Source organism: Notolepis coatsorum (assembly GCF_963971535.1).
Source record: "Notolepis coatsorum genome assembly, chromosome: 9".
In the NCBI taxonomy this organism is placed as follows: Eukaryota; Metazoa; Chordata; class Actinopteri; order Aulopiformes; family Paralepididae; genus Notolepis; species Notolepis coatsorum.
The window spans coordinates 76,124,066-76,144,906 of NC_140173.1; the positions used below are offsets into that span (position 1 = coordinate 76,124,066).

A 20,841-nucleotide genomic window follows, 5' to 3' on the forward strand; every position below is an offset into this window, starting at 1 on the left:
TATACAACAGTTCAAATACAATGTGCATTGAAAAAAATTATCTTGATATATTTTCATTGTGAATGGAGCAGTACAGATGCTAGTGGCTGTGAGGGATCACTACACATGATAAGCGAGCCGCTATGGTCTATCCTTGTGCATGTGGGACGGAGCAGAAGCAAGTGTGTGTGTGTGAAAGAAAGAAAGACTGGTATTAATGGTATTTTAAGTACTGTTATCGAATTCAAAATATCAGTTCTCCTGGTTCTCTAATTACCGATCGCCATGGTAACGAACAATATCACTTTCACAGAAGAGCAGCATAAAAGTAGGTGTCCTATGATCACAAGGCTTTCCTGTTTTCACTGAAGTACATTGCAACAAAGAGTTCATATGATTTGTGTGTATGTGTGCGTGTGCATGTGTACAAATCAAATAATCTCAAGTTTGTTGGTAATTTTCAGAATGTGCGTTGTACTGGTTGTGTGTCGGTATATCTGTGTTGTCTCCAGTGTTTGTTGTTGGATCTATGTAGGCTTGACACCTCCCGATCACCGGTCCAGCCAGCGCAGCGAAGGGTAGCGCTCAGACAGCGTCCTACGGAGCTGAGTGCTGTGTGTCTTATCCCTGGTCTCCACCACACACTCCACCTGTTAACACACACACAGTTTCAATTAACGCTATTGGATTACACACACACACACACACACACCACAGTAGTGTAAATTGTCATAAGTTAATTACACAGCATGACCTTAGAGCACTGGCAGTCAATCAACTGTACAGATTCTATGCACGGATTCAATTTCATTCCAACCCTTTAAAACAGTGGAGAGTGAAACCTGTGATCACACTTATGCATTCTCTCAACTTCTAGTGAATAAAATATTAGTGAAATTAAAACTATTATTCATTTTACTTAGGGACCCCCCGACCTCACTTTGAGAACCACTGCTCTAAAAGACATTGGTAACGTGTATACTGTATGGAAAAAATTTCAGGAAACCACTATAAGACATACCAGGTCGCCCTACCCTGCCCCGCCAAGTCACCGGGCTCTGAGCCCAGGTTTCCATGGCAATGCCGGTGCAAAAAAAAAAGATTAGTGGATTGGAGAAGAGGAGGAGAGAGAGAGGAGGAAGGGTAAGGTGTGGGGTGGAGTGTAACTAGTGCCGCATTGACATACCTGGGCCTTGAAGAGATCTGCCCTGTCACTGTGCCTCCGGTGGCAGATATCCAACAACCTTTAGAGAGAGAGAGGGCAGAGAATTAGAGAGGTGGTGCACTATAATATATATATATATATATATATATATATATAGAGAGAGAGAGAGAGAGGGTTGAGAATTAGAGAGGTGGTGCACTATAATATATATATATATATATATATATATATATATATATATATATATATATATATATATATATATATATATATATATATATATATATATATATATATATATATATATATATATATATATATATATATATAGAGAGAGAGAGAGAGAGAGAGAGAGAGAGGGTTGAGAGTTAGAGAGGTGATGCACTATATATATATATAGAGAGAGAGAGGGTAGAGAGTTAGAGAGGTGATGCACAATATATATATAGAGAGAGAGAGGGTAGAGAGGTGATGCACAATATATATATAGAGAGAGAGCAGAGAGTTAGAGAGGTGATGCACTATATATATAGAGAGAGAGCAGAGAGTTAGAGAGGTGATGCACTATATATATATATAGAGAGAGAGTTAGAGAGGTGATGCACTATATATATATATAGAGAGAGAGAGTTAGAGAGGTGATGCACAATATATATATAGAGAGAGAGAGTTAGAGAGGTGATGCACTATATATATATATATATATATATATAGAGAGAGAGAGTTAGAGAGGTGATGCACTATATATATAGAGAGAGAGCAGAGAGTTAGAGAGGTGATGCACTATATATATAGAGAGAGAGAGTTAGAGAGGTTATGCACTATATATATAGAGAGAGAGAGAGTTAGAGAGGTGATGCACTATATATATATATATAGAGAGAGAGAGAGAGCAGAGAGTTAGAGAGGTGATGCACTATATATATATAGAGAGAGAGAGTTAGAGAGGTGATGCACTATATATATATATAGAGAGAGAGCAGAGAGTTAGAGAGGTGATGCACTATATATATAGAGAGAGAGAGAGCTAGAGAGTTAGAGAGGTGATGCACTATATATATATAGAGAGAGAGCAGAGAGTTAGAGAGGTGATGCACTATATATATATAGAGAGAGAGAGCTAGAGAGTTAGAGAGGTGATGCACTATATATATATAGAGAGAGAGAGTTAGAGAGGTGATGCACTATATATATAGAGAGAGAGAGAGCTAGAGAGGTAGTGCACAATATATATATAGAGAGAGAGCAGATAGTTAGAGAGGTGATGCACAATATATATATATAATCATATAGAGAGAGAGAGGGTAGAGAGTTAGAGAGGTGGTGCACTATATATAGACGTAGTGAATTAGAGAGGTGATGCACTATATACTGTATGGACGTAGTGAGAGAGAGGACTCGGAGTCAGGCTGACAGAGCAGGTGTTGGCAATGATGACTGAAGGTTAATTTGGTGCTTCTGTACGTCAGAGGAGCTGTCGGACTGTTGTAGACCGAGCTAAGACCGGAGTACGTTTATTACCATGTGACAGGGTTTGTGAGCAAAACAGGGCCAGAGGGGGCAGGTCAACAACAGTAGCATTGCAGAAGAGAGACTGACACAACTTTACACGTACACTGATTATACAGCCATCGCGCTCTGTCTGAGAACAGCAGCAGCCGTATCCAGACTGAGCTCTGTCGTAAGCTTTGGCTACAGGGAGTCTGACCCCTTCACAGTAATCCGCCCTGCGACTGTGTGTGCATGTGCACCGCGGGTAAGAGGGGAGGAAGTGAGTGCTCGTGGTCATGTACTCCTGAGCACACGTGTGTTTTCAGGAGGGGGATCAGATTCACATCATATAGCCACACTGGAGCCTGGAGCCACACTGCCTCCTCTACCAGTCCCAGTATGGAACAACCCACCTGACGTCCTCTCGGGACAGGAAGTCCAGCAGCTTGGCCATCTCCCCGGGCCATTCGCCCAGCTGCACAGAGAACTTATTGACCCTGTCGTCCAGCACCAGGGCCCGGTCCACGCACTGTCTCACTAACTCCAACTCCATGTTGGCACTGCTCACTACCACCGCTACCCTGCGGCATTGGAAAACGCACAGATAGCGTCGGGGGGAAAAGAGATAGGACGGAATCTCGTTAGATCGTATTTGTTGTATTGCGTTACAATGTCGAGAGGGGGGGGGGGGGGGGATTCGACAGGTTATATGAATGCTAATCAGTCCTAATGGTCCATTCAGAACAAGCCCGACTCACCTTTTGCCCTTCAGCTCTGGCAATTGTCCGCCCAGAATGGCGGCCAGCCCCATGGATCCCTCTGTGTCCACGGTGGAGCGCTCAAACTCCTGGAACCTCAGCATGGCCACCAGGGAGTCCTCCTCGCTGGGCGAGGGAGTGAAGAGAGACGGACGGAGGTTAGGAAGTCATGGGATATTATTACATTTAGTAATGATGATAATAAACTGGCACCTCCTCACAGACCGCAGTACCTCACAGAGATGACCCTGTCTACTAGTTTCTTAGCCAACTGGAAGGTTTGGACTCCCAGGGAATGTTCCATCAGGTCTGAGAACAGAGGATAGACATGTGATACACAAAAAAAAAACCTGACAATGCTCTGTCAATGTGCAAGATTAATTATAGCGCCACCTTACATTGGTGGTACGATAGGGGGCACACATTATGACATACATCAACTGCTACCTCGTTTCCTTTGGGGGGGGGGGGGGGGGGCTGAGGGAAAGCAATGCATGACTCCCCCACCCTGTTAAATATGCACAGTCATTGGTAAAGTGTGTGTCTGAGGACATTACCTCCATAGAGTTTCTTATTGGGGGTGCTGTTCATGTCTTTGACTGGACCGTTTGTTTTGAGTGAATGGAGGAGAAGGGGGAAGCCTTCTGGTTCAACTCCCTGTCAAAGAAATCCCATTATGTTACAATCAAGGCTGTTGCCGTGTAGCGAGTCGTCCTTTGCACAGTTGACATCAAGGCGGTCCGACTAGGCTAGGGCCGCCCAAACGAGGGCCAAGGGCCCACCGGTAACATGGGTAGTGGGCCCTGGACCATAATGTGACTGAACATCATTTAATCAATGTAACAAGTAAATAACAGTGTCTTTGGTATAATGTCAGTGTTTTTGTACCTTATAAGTTTGGTTAAAAAATATGATTAAATTGCATAGAAAATGATCAAATAATTCTCTCTCTTGCTCTCTTTGGAGGGCCAGAGATTATGTTTTGGTGGGCTGGGTTTGGCTCATGGCCCTACTTTGGGCAGCCCTGAACTCGGCCAACTGAGTTTGAACTTACTATGACGATGATACGTGGGTTGAGGTGTTTGAGAGCTGCAGCTGTGGCAGCCAGGAGACCATACTGCCCCCCAGCAGGCACCACCACTGCATCTATCTTGGGCACCTGCTCATAGATCTCCATACCCACTGTACCCAATCCTGCCAGATACACTGCACTGTCGTCCCTGCCAACCAGACGGGGGGTGAGAGAGAGAGATGGAGAGAGAGAGAGAGAGAGAGAGAGAGAGAGAGAGAGAGAGAGAGAGAGAGAGAGAGAGAGAGAAGAGAAAAAGTATTGATAAATCCATTGTCTCTTTCTGTCCAGACCAAAGTATGAGACAAATCAATTATTTCACAAAGAATAATACAAAAGATACTGATTAAATGTGTTTGAGTGAAGTTGAATCCTACTGTCTTGTGCGTGAACCAGTGTATCATTATGATATTGAATTGTCTGTCATGACTGTTGTCACTGTAGCAAGTGTGTCATGACTGTTGTCACTGTAGCAAGTGTGTCATGACTGTTGTCACTGTAGCAAGTGTGTCATGACTGTTGTCACTGTAGCAAGTGTGTCATGACTGTTGTCACTGTAGCAAGTCTGTCATGACTGTTGTCACTGTAGCAAGTCTGTCATGACTGTTGTCACTGTAGCAAGTCTGTCATGACTGTTGTCACTGTAGCAAGTGTGTCATGACTATTGTCACTGTAGCAAGTCTGTCATGACTGTTGTCACTGTAGCAAGTGTGTCATGACTGTTGTCACTGTAGCAAGTGTGTCATGACTGTTGTCACTGTAGCAAGTGTGTCATGACTGTTGTCACTGTAGCAAGTCTGTCATGACTGTTGTCACTGTAGCAAGTCTGTCATCACTGTTGTCACTGTAGCAAGTCTGTCATGACTGTTGTCACTGTAGCAAGTCTGTCATGACTGTTGTCACTGTAGCAAGTCTGTCATGACTGTTGTCACTGTAGCAAGTCTGTCATGACTGTTGTCACTGTAGCAAGTCTGTCATGACTGTTGTCACTGTAGCAAGTCTGTCATGACTGTTGTCACTGTAGCAAGTGTGTCGTGACTGTTATCACTGTAGCAAGTGTGTCATGACTGTTGTCACTGTAGCAAGTGTGTCGTGACTGTTATCACTGTAGCAAGTGTGTCATGACTGTTGTCACTGTAGCAAGTGTGTCGTGACTGTTATCACTGTAGCAAGTGTGTCATGACTGTTGTCACTGTAGCAAGTGTGTCGTGACTGTTATCACTGTAGCAAGTGTGTCATGACTGTTGTCACTGTAGCAAGTGTGTCGTGACTGTTATCACTGTAGCAAGTCTGTCATGACTGTTGTCACTGTAGCAAGTGTGTCATGACTATTGTCACTGTAGCAAGTGTGTCATGACTGTTGTCACTGTAGCAAGTGTGTCATGACTGTTGTCACTGTAGCAAGTCTGTCATGACTGTTGTCACTGTAGCAAGTGTGTCATGACTGTTGTCACTGTAGCAAGTGTGTCATGACTGTTGTCACTGTAGCAAGTGTGTCATGACTGTTGTCACTGTAGCAAGTCTGTCATGACTGTTGTCACTGTAGCAAGTCTGTCATGACTGTTGTCACTGTAGCAAGTGTGTCATGACTATTGTCACTGTAGCAAGTCTGTCATGACTGTTGTCACTGTAGCAAGTGTGTCATGACTGTTGTCACTGTAGCAAGTGTGTCATGACTGTTGTCACTGTAGCAAGTCTGTCATGACTGTTGTCACTGTAGCAAGTCTGTCATGACTGTTGTCACTGTAGCAAATCTGTCATGACTGTTGTCACTGTAGCAAGTCTGTCATGACTGTTGTCACTGTAGCAAGTCTGTCATGACTGTTGTCACTGTAGCAAGTCTGTCATGACTGTTGTCACTGTAGCAAGTGTGTCGTGACTGTTATCACTGTAGCAAGTGTGTCATGACTGTTGTCACTGTAGCAAGTGTGTCGTGACTGTTATCACTGTAGCAAGTGTGTCATGACTGTTATCACTGTAGCAAGTGTGTCATGACTGTTGTCACTGTAGCAAGTGTGTCATGACTGTTATCACTGTAGCAAGTATGTCATGACTGTTGTCACTGTAGCAAGTCTGTCATGACTGTTGTCACTGTAGCAAGTGTGTCATGACTGTTGTCACTGTAGCAAGTCTGTCATGACTGTTGTCACTGTAGCAAGTGTGTCGTGACTGTTATCACTGTAGCAAGTGTGTCATGACTGTTGTCACTGTAGCAAGTGTGTCATGACTGTTGTCACTGTAGCAAGTGTGTCGTGACTGTTATCACTGTAGCAAGTGTGTCATGACTGTTATCACTGTAGCAAGTCTGTCATGACTGTTGTCACTGTAGCAAGTGTGTCATGACTGTTGTCACTGTAGCAAGTGTGTCATGACTGTTATCACTGTAGCAAGTGTGTCATGACTGTTGTCACTGTAGCAAGTGTGTCATGACTGTTATCACTGTAGCAAGTATGTCATGACTGTCTGAATGTCTGCACCATTATAAACTAAACAAAGTCCAGTATATTTACTATGTATGGGGAATAAAGATTTTTAGATATAGCAATACCACCGGTGTAGCAATACGACTGTAACATGCCCTCCTTGTATCGATACATTATGTACTAACATTAGTCAAACTGTGTTGACATACTGGTATTTTCAGAGGTTAGCACTCCGCATCAGATACATAATAATAAAAGCATAGTCCTGGATGGGCAGATGTCTCGCCATTTCACGTGGGGCACTGAAAAAATCTATGCCAAAATGTCTCATGGGGCACTGAAAGTGCTCAAAACGTCTATTATTATACACGAAATCAAAACAAACAGTGATTTATCTATGGAGCGCTGACATTCGGATCTACTTCTGGAATTGATTATTTGACCGTTTTTCCACAGTGAAGGGTTGAGTTCCACTGCTACTACTAGCTGTTTGACAGTCAGACCGCCCGCCTCCCAGTGTGACTCACTCTTCCAGGTACAGGTATCCGTTCTGCTGGGCCAGGTGGCGCGCGTGGTTCTTAGAGTCTCTGGTCGTGCTGCCATAGGAGATGACCATGGCGCCGTAGTCCCTGTAGATCCGGAGGCGAGACGGGGAGCAGCAGGACGGCATGATGACGAACACCGGGAGCTTCAGCTCTACCGCGTGGTGGGCCATCGCCATGGAGAAGTTACAGTCCGTGGCCACGATCACGCCGCTCTTCTGCTGCGCCTGCAGGCGAGATGAGGGGGGAATGAGGTGTGTGAGCAAAGGCCCATTCATGGATGCACACGCAAAGCATTCAAACGCACATTAAAGGGAAGATCAACCCGAAATCAGCATAAAAAGGGGGATGCCATCCGTTTTAGGAAATTACATTATGTTCTTCCTGCGTCCCAGGACAGTTCAGTCAGAATCTTCTAAAGTTAGAAATCAGAGAGAACCTCCCAATTGGTGATGTAACTGGGATATACAATAGACTGTGGCTGCTCCATAGACTGAAGGGGGCTCTGACTTCATGAGGCTATAACAACATGTTTGTATGAGGTCTGACTGTTTGTGTGAGAGCACCCAAATGAAATGTTTATATTCCAGCGTTGTTAGACCGTCTGAATCAGAATTACAATTTTTGCATTGTATTTTCTGAATCTTTTGGAATGTTTTTCCTCTCCCAAAAATGGTCACTACCGAAACATAGTAATACACTATAGTTAAAAGGTATTATATTAACCTGTTACAATTGTGTTTCCTTCCCTTCTCTAAAGAGTATTTTTGAAAATTATTCTTGAAGGTTTTCACAATTAAATCAATAAACATTAAATGTTTACCAAATTTCTAAGTTCAATTGATACAATTAGATCTAAATCTAAACGCAATCTTTCTCTGTAAAATGCATAACACTGATCATATTGATTTCAGAGTTAATGATTGATGAAATTGAACATACATTTAACCAATCAGTATCATAACATTTTAGTTTATAACTCAATATACTTAATTTTCTTTACAAAACACCCAGTGTTTCGGTAGTGACTGCATAATACATAAAAACATAATATTTAGCATAAAAACCCCAAACGTTTACCTTATTGAAGAGAATATGTGTTCCATTCTTAAAGTTACACACTGATTTTCTGACTTTAGAACACATTTATTTCAAAATGATGGGATTTAACTACAATCATTCCATTTATTTTTTTGACACCGAAACGTTACCATATGTTTCGGTAGTGACTGTTTCGGTATAGTGACAATTCGGGCTAACTTTGAGCATAACTAAATAATGCTAGCAAGCACATGGCTAGCATACACATCTTTGAAGAGGTGTACACACATAAAAACATAATATTCTGCATGAAACCCCAAAAAGTTTACTTAATTGAAGAGAATATGTGTTCGGTGGTGACAATTCTTAGTTACACACCGATTTTCAGACTTTGGAAAACATTTATTTCAAAAGTATGGGATTTAGCTAATAACCATGCAGCCATGAGGGACAGGAAGGCAGTGTCAATGCGGTAAAAAATGCAGGGGTGTCGCTAAAAACCAGGCTCAGCCAGGCTCGGTAGTGACATGAAAATTAGGGACATGATCTTTTTAGTATAGTTTTTTAATTTAAAAATTAAACCCACAATAAATCTAAATCTTTCAACTTCTGTTTAAACTTAATCATGAAGATCTTTGAAATGACACCATTGAACTAAATCTAAAAAAAAATTAAGCGTTATTTACATACGTTTAAATTTACGGGTCAGGGTTTGGGACAGCTACTTCCCAATAGAAAGTACCCTATAAATGATGATTTTGTATATATTTTGCTGATCACAATCTAATTTAATGCCTTGGGTTTAAATAGATCATAACATATTCTTAGTAAATATCTATGTCTGAATACTTAATTGTTTTGTTAAATAGTTTTTCTTGTTGTGGGACAGCACTTTGAACTAATTTGGTAGAATGCCCCATATACATTTCCATCTCTGCTTGAGTTTAGAATGAGGTTTCCAGTAAGGTTAGGGTAATAGTTGATTAAATGAAAATGTTCACAACAAGGTATGTGGATTATTCTGTGTAACCATTTCATGATTTCTGGGAAAGAGACATTGCTATTTCATCAATGACAAAACTGAGGAAAGCAAAAACAAACCAAGTGAACTTTGGAAATTACTCAATAATCAACTAGGCTGCAGTAAAAAACTTAAAACCAGATTCTCAAACATAAACATAAAGACGGACAACACGCTCATCACAGACAAGCTGGATGTAGCCAATTACTTAAACATTTTCTTCACAAACATAGCCACAACACTGGTAAACAAACTACCTTCCCACTCTGGGCATTATGGGGTAGAACACATAGTAGCTTACTACAAAAACCTAGGGGTCCGCAAAGACGACTTCAAACTGGAAATGGTAACAACAGATGAGGTACTCAAAAAACTGAGCGCACTCCAACCTAACAAGGCCACTGGCCATGACAACATCCCCTCCAAATTCCTCAGAGACTCAGCAGCCGCCATCACCCCAGTCATCACACACATAATAAACCTCTCCATAAAACAGGGACACGTCCCCAAGGACTTCAAAATTGCGAGAGTGATCCCTCTGCACAAAAAGGGCAGTAAATTAGACCCAGGCAACTACCGCCCTGTTTCTATTCTTACCTCCATCTCGAAAGTCATGGAAAAATAGTCTACGAACAGGTTGAAAAGTACCTAGCGGGGAAAAAATCGAATCTACGAATTCCAATCTGGCTTCAGAACATCCCACTCCACTGACACATGCCTTCTCTATTTGAACGACCACATCAAACAAGAGGTGGACATGGGCAAATACTGCGGCATGGTCATGCTGGACCTACAAAAGGCCTTCGACACTGTCAATCACTCCATTCTGATTGACAAGCAATCAGTGAGCTGGATGCAATCCTACCTTGAGGGGAGGGAACAGATGGTGGAGGTAAACGGTACCCTATCCCCCCCCTCACAGTGAGCTGTGGTGTTCCACAAGGAAGCATACTAGGCTACTGTTCCTAATTTATGCAAATGACATGTCGTCAGCTTGTGACTGCAACTTGTTCTTGTTCGCAGACGACTCAGCCCTGCTGGTCTCTGACAAGAACAAGTTACAGGTTGAAAAAACCCTCAGCTCAGAACTCGGCAGAATCTGCACCTGGCTCGCTGATAACAAACTATCATTACACCTGGGTAAAACAGAGTCCATTCTCTTCGGATCAAATAACAAACTCAGCAAGACCGACGGCTTCTCAGTTACAGTGGGTGACAATATTGTCACAAGGAACGATGAAATTACATACCTAGGTTCCATCCTAGAGGCAAATCTTTCATTCAAGGGTACTACGACTATGCTTGCACCTCATGGTACCAAAGCACCTCAAAGGCGCTAAAAACAAAATTACAAACATCTCAAAGCAAACTGGTCAGACTACTGCTTGACCTTACTCCTAGAACCCACCTCACCCCTGCCCACTTTGACAACCTAGGATGGCTTAGAGTAGACGACAGAGTACAGCAACTTGCAATGGGCCTGGTCTACAAGATACACTACACGACTAAGGTACCCATGTACATGTCAAAATACTTCCCAAAGGTCAGTGAACACCACGATCACAACACCAGAGGGAGCTCCACAAATCATGTTAAACCCAGATTCGGCTCAAACAAAGGACTAAACACGTTTTGCAATTATGCCACATCCATGTGGAACGCCCTACCCAAAGCTGTAAAGGAATGTGAATCACTACCCACTTTCAAAACCACTCTCAAAGAACACCTACGGGAGACTGCGGGAGACTGCAATTCGAAACTGGCCCCTGTAAATGTCCTAACCCAACCCCCTCCAATGTACAGTAAATGACCAAGTATGGTTTCGTCAATATTCCAATGTACAGTTTTGCTTGTACAGTTGTACAGTGTCCCCCACCCACCTCTCCTACCCAACCCCCCCACCCCACCCACCCAACCACCTCCAATGTACAGTCCCCCCCCCACCCCCCACCCCACCTACCCAACCTCCTCCAATGTACAGTTTCTACGTCAAATGTATATACTCTCTTTTCTAGACTCTTTTTGTATCACAAACAGTACTGTATTTGCAAATCTGGTATGTCATAAATGTATAGATGTAGCAGTACTGTCTATCTGTATGTTGTGTATGTCATGTTATGATGAATTGAAAATGGAGGACCCTGATGTAAACAAGACGAAAGTCTTTCTCTGGTCTGCATCCCCTTAACAATTGTATGTATTGAGCTGTACTGTACTGTACCCATTCTGCAATCTGTTAATAAAGTTTTTCAATCAATCAATCAATCAATCAATCAATCAATCAATCAATCAATCAATCAATCAATCAATCTATTGAGCGACGGCAGACATCTCTACGGCAGATATCTCTACAGCAGATATCTCTACAGCAGATATCTCTCCAAAACTCAGCAAATCACATTGAGACTATCTGGATGGATAGATAGCACTCCAGGTAAGAGGACATTTTGGGTGAAAATGAACCCATTTAACCCTTTCCCTACCACACTACAAAGGGTTAACACCTTCACTACCACACTACAGAAGGTTAACACTTTCACTACCACACTACATAAGTTTAACCCTTTCACTACCACACTACAGTGTAGTGAAAGTTTAACCTTCTTTAGTGTGGTAGCGAAAGGGTCAACAGTCAAGCATTAACACGCATACACATACTTTTCTAGTCTAATTCCAATATCTTTCAATACATTAAAGTGGTTAATAAAGTTACATTTTAAGTTCACTTGCTTTGTACCAAGAAGTGAAATGATCTCAACACCATGGGCAGATTCTTTCATTTAATGAAATTACTACACTGTTTTGTTTTGGTAGAGATATTTCAAACACAGAGAGACGTGGAACAAAACAAAACAAAAGATTGTATATTTTCACAACTGAATATACGAACTATCCCCTGAGGAACACCGCGTCACTGGAATTCACTGAAGCTAGTCCCACAAGCCAGAAGAAATATTGCATTATGTCACAAAATAATGCAAATATTTTGTTCCTCCTTGCGAGGCTATCCTGAAGGTGGAAAGCTACTTGAAAAGCTCTTTCACTAGTGTTGTTTACAATCACAGAGCAGTTTTGTTTCTGTAAACATATTCAAAGAAGTACAGAATGGGCTTACGTTAGGTTCACAGTGCTTGAAAATTATTTTGTTTTGACATAATTCTAAGAATAATTGAGAGATTCTTGGCAGAAGTACACTGTGCTGAAGCATCAGACGGAAGCTGAGCTATTTGTCTGCCTCTTGAGTTGAACTCTGGCTAGAAGACATGCTGTAGTCTCCAGACCAGACCTGTGCTGTCAGTGTCACGCTGATTATTGTGTGATGGACAGTTTAGTCAGGAGGGAAGGACATGAAAGGATCGACTTGTCTCTTTCTGTCCATGTGTCTCTTTTTATCTGTCTATCTATCTGTGTCCCTGTGTATATTTCTCATTTTGTCTGTCTCTGTCTCCATGTCTGTCAGTGTCTCTTTCTGTCTATCTGTGTCTTTTTGACTGTTCCTGTCTCCCCCTCTGTCTGCACCTTAATGCACACGTGGCCCCTCTCTCTCTCTCTCTCTCTCTCTCTCTCTCTCTCTCTCTCTCTCTCTCTCTCTCTCTCTCTCTCTCTCTCTCTCTCTCTCTCTCTCTCTCGCTCTCTCTCTGACAATAACACTTAGTTCTAAAAACAGATCCGCTCTCTCTCTCAGACAATTACATTTAATTCTAAAAACAGATAATCTTTCTCCCTCTCCCTCTTTCTCTCTCAGACAATAACAATTAATTCTAACAGACCCCCCCCATCTCTCTCTCTCTCTCTCTCTCTCTCTCTCTCTCTCTCTCTCTCTCTCTCTCTCTCTCTCTCTCTCTCTCTCTCTCAGACAATAACAATTAAAAACAGGTAATCTCTCTCTCTCTCTCTCTCTCTCTCTCTCTCTCTCTCTCTCTCTCTCTCTCTCTCTCTCTCTCTCTCTCTCTCTCTCTCTCAGACAATAACAATTAAAAACAGGTCATCTCTCTCTCTCTCTCTCTCTCTCTCTCTCTCTCTCTCTCTCTCTCTCTCTCTCTCTCAGACAATAACAATTAAAAACAGGTCATCTCTCTCTCTCTCTCTCTCTCTCTCTCTCTCTCTCTCTCTCTCTCTCTCTCTCTCTCTCTCTCTCTCTCTCTCTCTCTCTCTCTCTCTCTCTCAGACAATAACAATTAAAAACAGGTTATCTCTCTCTCTGTAATGCACAGTGGTCATTTACCTGTGTGAGTGAGGTTAACAGGTACAGCACCCCCCTCTCCCTCACTGAGCCTGTGTAGTGAAGGTGCTCCTTCTTTAAGTAGATCTCCATCCCATACTGTTTGGACAGCCTGGAGTACTGGGAGACACAACACACACACAGAGGCAGTGGGGATCATTTGGGATCAGCTCTGTCATGTAACCCAATACAGAAAAGGATTATAAGAAACAAAGAGTTCTGCCTTAACCCTTTCACTGCCACACGACACGACAGACAATACAGAAGGTTAGCCCTTTACTATCACACAACCGACGGTGATGCTCCATCATTAGCATCATTAGCTCCGCATTTGCAGTGAAAGGGTTAAGGAAGTTTCAAAACATATTTTCTGCCTTCAGAAGTTTTATAAGCATTTTTTTCCTCCTGTCTTCAGAAGGTTTTATAAGAAGCATATTAGTTTCTGCCTTCAGAAAGTTTTATAAGGCAGATTATTTTCCCTATGGGAAGGTGGGAGTGTAAACAACTCAATCCAGCAACAATTCAATTCCGTTCTGATTCATTGCATTATAAAAATCCTATGTTTTAAGCATGATTAGATTCAGTTTTATTTCATTGGAACGTATGTAATGCAATTAATCTCCCAATCAATCATTTGTTGATCAAATTAGCTTACGTTTTTAACATTGACAGTTTGTTTCCTGACATTAATATGGATTCTGTCTCACTGGGGCTGCTAGCATACCGTGCAAGGGGTCTTCTGTATCCCACCCTGGATCTTGAAAGCAGCCGCACTGATGTCCTCAAAGCGAAGGTATTCAGGTGGGGGCTTGGGGGCGGCCTTGAAGTCACTGGTCCTCCTCTTGCTGGCCTTCGGGGGGTCCATCATTTGGATCTCAGTACCCCCCACCACCATGGACTCCCAACCCATCACATCGCCGTTGAACAGCTGGTCCTCGCCAAAGTCCTTCAGGCGCTCTGGCTCGATGAGGGTGGGTCTGCGGCCAGCTGCGCCGTTACTGAGGGTGCCCCCCAGTTTACTGGGCCCCAGGTGCAACTCCTCCCTGGGACAGAGAGGGGGGGGGGGGAGCAGGTAGGAGGGAATGAATAAGAAAAGAGGGAAGGGATACAGCAGGAGGGACGGAAAGAAGGAGGAAGCGAAGGAATGAAGAAGGAGGAAAGGAAGGGAAAAAGGAAGGAAAGAAAGGTGGGAAGGAAGGAAGAAAGAACGAAGGAAAGAAAAAGAAAGAAAGAAGCGCGCATTGAATAATGGTAAGTTCTGTCTAAAATACGACACAGGCAATGATTTTACCCACTTTGCTGGCTTAGGAATGCACAAAAAGTCAGCCACAGTACACCCACCCACCCAACCCCACCCCACCTACCCAACCTCCTCCAATGTACAGTTTCTACATCAAATGTATATACTCTCTTTTTCTGGACTCTTTTTGTATCACAAACAGTACTGTATTTGCAAATCTGGTATGTCATAAATGTATAGATGTAGCAGTACTGTCTATCTGTATGTCGTGTATGTCATATATGTTATGATGAATTGAAAATGGGGGACCCTGATGTAAACAAGACGAAAGTATTTCTCTGGTCTGCATCCCCTTAACAATTGTATGTATTGAGCTGTACTGTACTGTACCCATTCTGCAATCTGTTAATACACTTTTTAATCAATCAATCAATCAATCAATCAATCAATCAATCCATTTGAACCCGATCTGGCTGTCAATTCACAAGTGACTGCATTGTACAGTACATGCCCCACGACCGAGAATAGACAGTAGCTAAGCCTCCATGCCACATTGCCTGCAATACAATAGTGACCTTGTTCTCTTCTCTGCACAATGGGGTAGGATAATCCACATACAGTAGAGCACTCAGTGTCGAAGGTGCTGCATGCCTACCTGAAACTGAAATAGCTCCAGGACTCAGGACTCAATAACTGGCGAACATTCACAAATACTCAGTGAGAGCACTCTGGCGCTCTGTCATCGGACGTCTTTCGGGTCATCACGGTTTCCCCTCAGGGAGTTGAGCGAGTTTATAAGTTAACCTGTGATGGATCGAGTCCTTCAACGTGTCACGTAAAGACACCAGGTGGTGATTAAAGTGGCGATATAGAACCTGAGACAGTTTGATGGAATATGATCTAGTGCTATTTTCATTATTATGGTCAATTAGCCAGACTGATGAGTCAACAGTTTAAGCCCAAGCCTCTTAACTCTCTCCATCGCGATTCAAGTGACATTGCGGAAACCTAAGGAAAACAAATCGGATTGGTTAAAGGGGAACTATTTTACTATTTCTTTCACTATTTGGGCACTTTTACACAATTCCTGTGAGTCTATGGAACACCTCTGTAATATATATATTTTTTTTATTCATTGTTTTGTATTTCTAATCAAGTCCTCAAAAACAGCATTTTTCTACCTCAAGATCTCGAGCTGTTTTGAGCCTGGGCTCCTAAACCACTGCGCCGGGCCGGCCCCGCCTGAACATTAACATGCAGCGGTGTCTCTCTGACATCACATATAGGGCACATTTTCAAATGACTCAGTTCAGTGAGGGTGAATATTGTGAGAGGAGAATTGGAAGAATGCGCCAATATGAGAATTTTGAGACATAGATCATATTAATATAAGTTCACATAGCTAGGAAACAATGCTAAACACTCAAAAAGGCCATTTATAAGATAGTTCCCCTTTAAAGAATTTAGTTACTTAGGGACGCCCCTATACAACAAATAATAGGATTATGCCCTTTGAACATTAACCTGATCACTTATTAACTAAGGCGGATCAGAAATGGTTAACCGCTCAAGCATAAGGTGTAGGTTATGTCGCTCTATTACTTTTCACATACCATAGCTATAAATAACAGTGACAAGACAGTGGGATTCTATCAATTCACAAGTGAAGATAATCTAACTTTGGGTCCATGGGATTTGTATTCCATTTCTTATTTGCATTTTTCATTATTCATTGTGTTTCATTCATTATGTCCTTCAGTAGGCCACCAGATGGAGTGCCTTGCCCAAACAACAAGCTACATTTAATTCAGTTTAGCTCTGGCTGTTTGTCCCAATCTATTCATATCTCAATACTCTGTCAACAGAGACAACATAAACAACAATGTGACCTTTCACCCCATTCCCTGAGCTGACCACAGAGCGGATTCCCAGCCAATCACTGGCCTGTGTCTCAGCGATCACTCTTACTTTCTACACACCATAGAGAACATCTCCCACGGTGGATATCCAATTTATAATTCATCTGTCATACTATTTGTAATGTTCAGCCGTCACACTGTCATATCCTTTGATCCTGGCATAGCCCTTAGTCCAGTCTAACCATGTGATCTCACCCACGGATAATAATCAAAATATGCATATTTAAAAGTGTGCATTTTAATGTAATTTACAGTATGTGTGTCTTATACTGTAGACACATACTCCATTTCTCATAAATGCCTGTACTTCTTACTCGTATTCCAAGACTATGAAAGACTCTCTACTCCACCAATATTTCTTTGTTTTGTTTGTTTTTTTCACCTGGGAAGGATGAAGAGGATGAGGCCCTATCAGCCATGCGTAAGAGGAAGCACATTAAAGGAACAGGCCGACATTATGGGAAATGTACTCACTGTCTTCTCCAGGGTCAGACAAGAAGATAGATACCAATTTCCTCTCTGTGCATTCGGTAGTAAACTATCCGGCTGCCCGCCAGCTTAATTTAGCACAATGAATAGAAGCAGATGTGTATAGCGGCTAGCCTAGCCTTAAAACATTGGGAGAGATGTTAGTTGACCATTGCCTAGGGCTAGCCACTATGCTTCGGCATCTATTCATTGTGCTAAGCTAGCTTGCAGCCGGATAGGTTTCTACTGCATGCACATAGAGAAAATTGGTATCTATCTTCTTAGCTGGCCAAGATGGTAAGCCAATGTCCCATAATGTTGGGTGTTCCTTTCAAGCAGGAACAGAGGGAGGAGGTCAGGGTGAGAGGTGGGGGATTCAGTCACCGCTATGATTTGATTTGATTTGATTTGATTTTATTAGGGATCCCCATTAGCTGGTGCGATAGCAACCAGCTAGTCTTCCTGGGGTCCACACACAAAAAAACATACAAAAACAATCACTATTGCAAAAACAAAATTATGTACAACCTGATTATGTATAAAAACAGGAGTTTTACTGCTCATGACCAACTTGAACAGCACAAGTATATTAAAAGACAATCTATTTTCAACGTTAAGCCAAGTGAGGCGGGCATGCATACGGCTCACATTAGACCTTAGTGAGCAGCCCAGTACCAACCGTGCTGCCCTGTTCTGGACCACCTGGAGCTTCCTGAGGTCACCACTGGCAGCAGATGACCACATCGCAGAGCAATAGTCAAGATGACATAAAACTAAACTTTGCACTATCTGACATAAAAGGGGACGGGCAACAAAAGAAGCACATTTCCTGGAAATACCAATTGCTCTTCCCATTTTTAAAACAATATAATTAATATGCTGAGACCAAGACAGAGTGCAATCCAGCATCACTCCAAGGAGTTTAGTACTTTTAACTTGTTGAACTGCTGAATTACACAAGTTTAAATGAAGCTTTGGATTTGTAGATAACCTGTGCCTTGTTTCCAGCACAATACATTTAGTCTTGGAGATATTAAGGACAAGTCTATTACATACTACCCAGTCATGCACAACTTTAAGTTCTCTACTCAAAACTTCATTAAGTACATTGCATGATGGTGCAGCGTAATACAATGTTGAATCATCTGCATAAAGAACTGTTGTAGCACATTTGGTAGCCCAAGATAGGTCATTAGTAAATACAGAGAAGAGCAAAGGTCCTAGGCAACTTCCTTGCGGCACGCCACACTCTAGACCTCTGCTACTGGACAGGCTGCCATTTAGATACACCTTCTGTGATCTATTCTAGAGGACAAATAACTTAGTATCCACTTTAAAGCAGAAGAGTTAAAGCCATAACATTTAAGTTTATCAACCAGTAGAGAATGGTCCAGCACATCAAATGCAGCACTAAAATCTAACAGCACAGCTCCCACCAACATAGAGTTATCTATAGCTTTAAGCCAGTCATCAGTCATCTGTATCAAGGCAGCAGAAGTAGAGTGACCAGCTCTATAGGCATGTTGAGAATCTGTTGCAAGCTTGTTTGAAACAAAATACTCTTGAATTTGTGAATGCACCAACTTTTCCATGATTTTGCTCAAGACAGGTCAAATACTTATAGGTCTAGAATTTCCCTCATTAAAAGCAGCTTTGGTATCCTATGAATCTCTGGGAAGTACCACCTGCTCACTTTAATGGAGGGTAGCAGTTGTCAGAGCACAGATGGGTTTGGGTGCCTTACACAACCTATTGTTGCTATGGTTTGACCACGGTGGGTTTGAATGCCTTATATTTATTACTAGGTGGCTTGTTGGATACGTTGGGCGGTTTTGTTGATTTCCTTGTATTATAGACCCATAGCAGTTACCCTGCCATGACACGTCAAAATGGCTGCTGTGAAAAAGGTCTATAAATGGTATAAACCACAGGTGTAACTAATAACATTCATTACAGTTCTGTTCCATTGACAGAACCATTCCAGGAGCCAGCATGCACAATACCAAGGTCCCTGGCTCTGGCACATATAAATGGAACGGAACCATAATTAATGTTATTAGTTACACCTGTGTTTACCCTGCTACATCATGTCAAAATGGCTGCTGTAAAAAAGGTCTATCAAGATAAGAAGGCACTAGCGGGGAAGGAGATTGAAGAATTGAGGCCCTGTCGTTTGACAAGGGAACAAGGTGGAGGAGAGGGAAGGGAGGGGAGGAGGAGGAAGAGGAGGCACTATGGGTGTCATGTAGGAGTCTACGGCCACCACTACCTCTGTGGCTACAGGGGGGCTGTGGGTAGGGGCAGGTCTGGGGAATCTGGGGCATCAGGACTTGTTGTTTCCCACCTCTGCCAGAAGGGGTCATTCTCCTCGACGTCTTTGATCTGTGCCTGGGGGAATTGTAGCCGCTCAAGTCGCTCGCTCAAGTAGCTAGCGTAGAAAAACTGAGCGGCAAAGTTCATCCTGGATCGTCCACTTTTCTCCTATAATCCCAGCTCTCTCTCTCTCTCTCTCTCTCTCTCTCTCTCTCTCTCTCTCTCTCTCTCTCTCTCTCTCTCTCTCTCTCTCTCTCTCTCTCACTCTCTTCCTCTATTCCTATGGCTGCTGCGGTCTGTCCAGGAGAGAAGTGGACACTGAGTGGTGGTGCTCCCATGGCAGAACGTCCCCAGCCCGGGGTCCCTCCCTCTCTCCCTCCCCTCCTTGGGGTCCTTTAAGAGGGGATTACCCAGGACACATGCTCGGAAGGCCCTCCAGGCTACTCCAGCAGGCCAGCTCCTCCCCAGGCTGTCTATTCCTGGGTCCAGACCGGGATTACTCCCCCATGCCAGTGACGTGGCACTGATCAAACACTGTAAGGAGATAGATGCTGACTTAAAAGTTTATTTAAGGTACAATGATCTGGAAGGCTCAACTATACTGCAGGTAGGCACCTGTGAATCAGAGGTGAGGGTACTATATTGTAGTTGTGGTTAGGAGGAGAGATAGGAGGGAAAGAGAGAGAGAGAGAGAGAGAGAGAGAGAGAGAGAGAGAGAGAGAGAGAGAGAGAGAGAGAGATAGATATGATGATATGATATGATACATTTATTTATATTGTGCCCCTCAACCAATAGTTACATCGGCCTGGGGTGCAGGCAAAAAATAATAATAATAAAAAACCCAGAAAGACAGAAACAATAAGAAAAAAAGAAAAAAATTAATACATGCAGGCCAACCAAGCAGACAGAGAACAGATGGACATAATACACCTGTCATACTACTACAACACAAAACTAGCTCAAGGATTTTTTTATGGCGAAAAGGTGGGGTTTGAGCATAGCCTTAAAAGTCTGTAGAGTGCTTGCAGATTTTTTGTTTAGTGGGAGTTTGTTCTAGAGTTTCGGCGCTGTAACTGCAAATGCCCGGTTTCCCTTCGTCACAAGTCTTGAATGTGGGATTTTAAGGCAGATTTGACTGTTTGATCTGAGGTATCTGGAGCTGGCTGATTGGACCAGGAGTTCCTTTATG

General features: G+C 42.7%; 1 protein-coding gene across 1 annotated transcript; it reads right to left on the minus strand.

Annotated features, from left to right (window-relative positions):
- Positions 1-530: 530 nt before the first annotated feature.
- On the minus strand, positions 531-19,798 carry LOC311234435 (L-threonine ammonia-lyase; the record flags this gene model as incomplete). The annotated part of the gene is made up of 11 exons (XM_084321612.1): positions 531-629; positions 1,166-1,223; positions 3,049-3,216; positions 3,394-3,519; positions 3,627-3,702; positions 3,951-4,050; positions 4,448-4,613; positions 7,413-7,654; positions 13,715-13,831; positions 14,436-14,754; positions 19,683-19,798. 11 exons carry the CDS (start codon positions 19,796-19,798, stop codon positions 531-533), a joined length of 1,587 nt encoding a protein of 528 aa, XP_084177738.1.
- Positions 19,799-20,841: the final 1,043 nt, after the last annotated feature.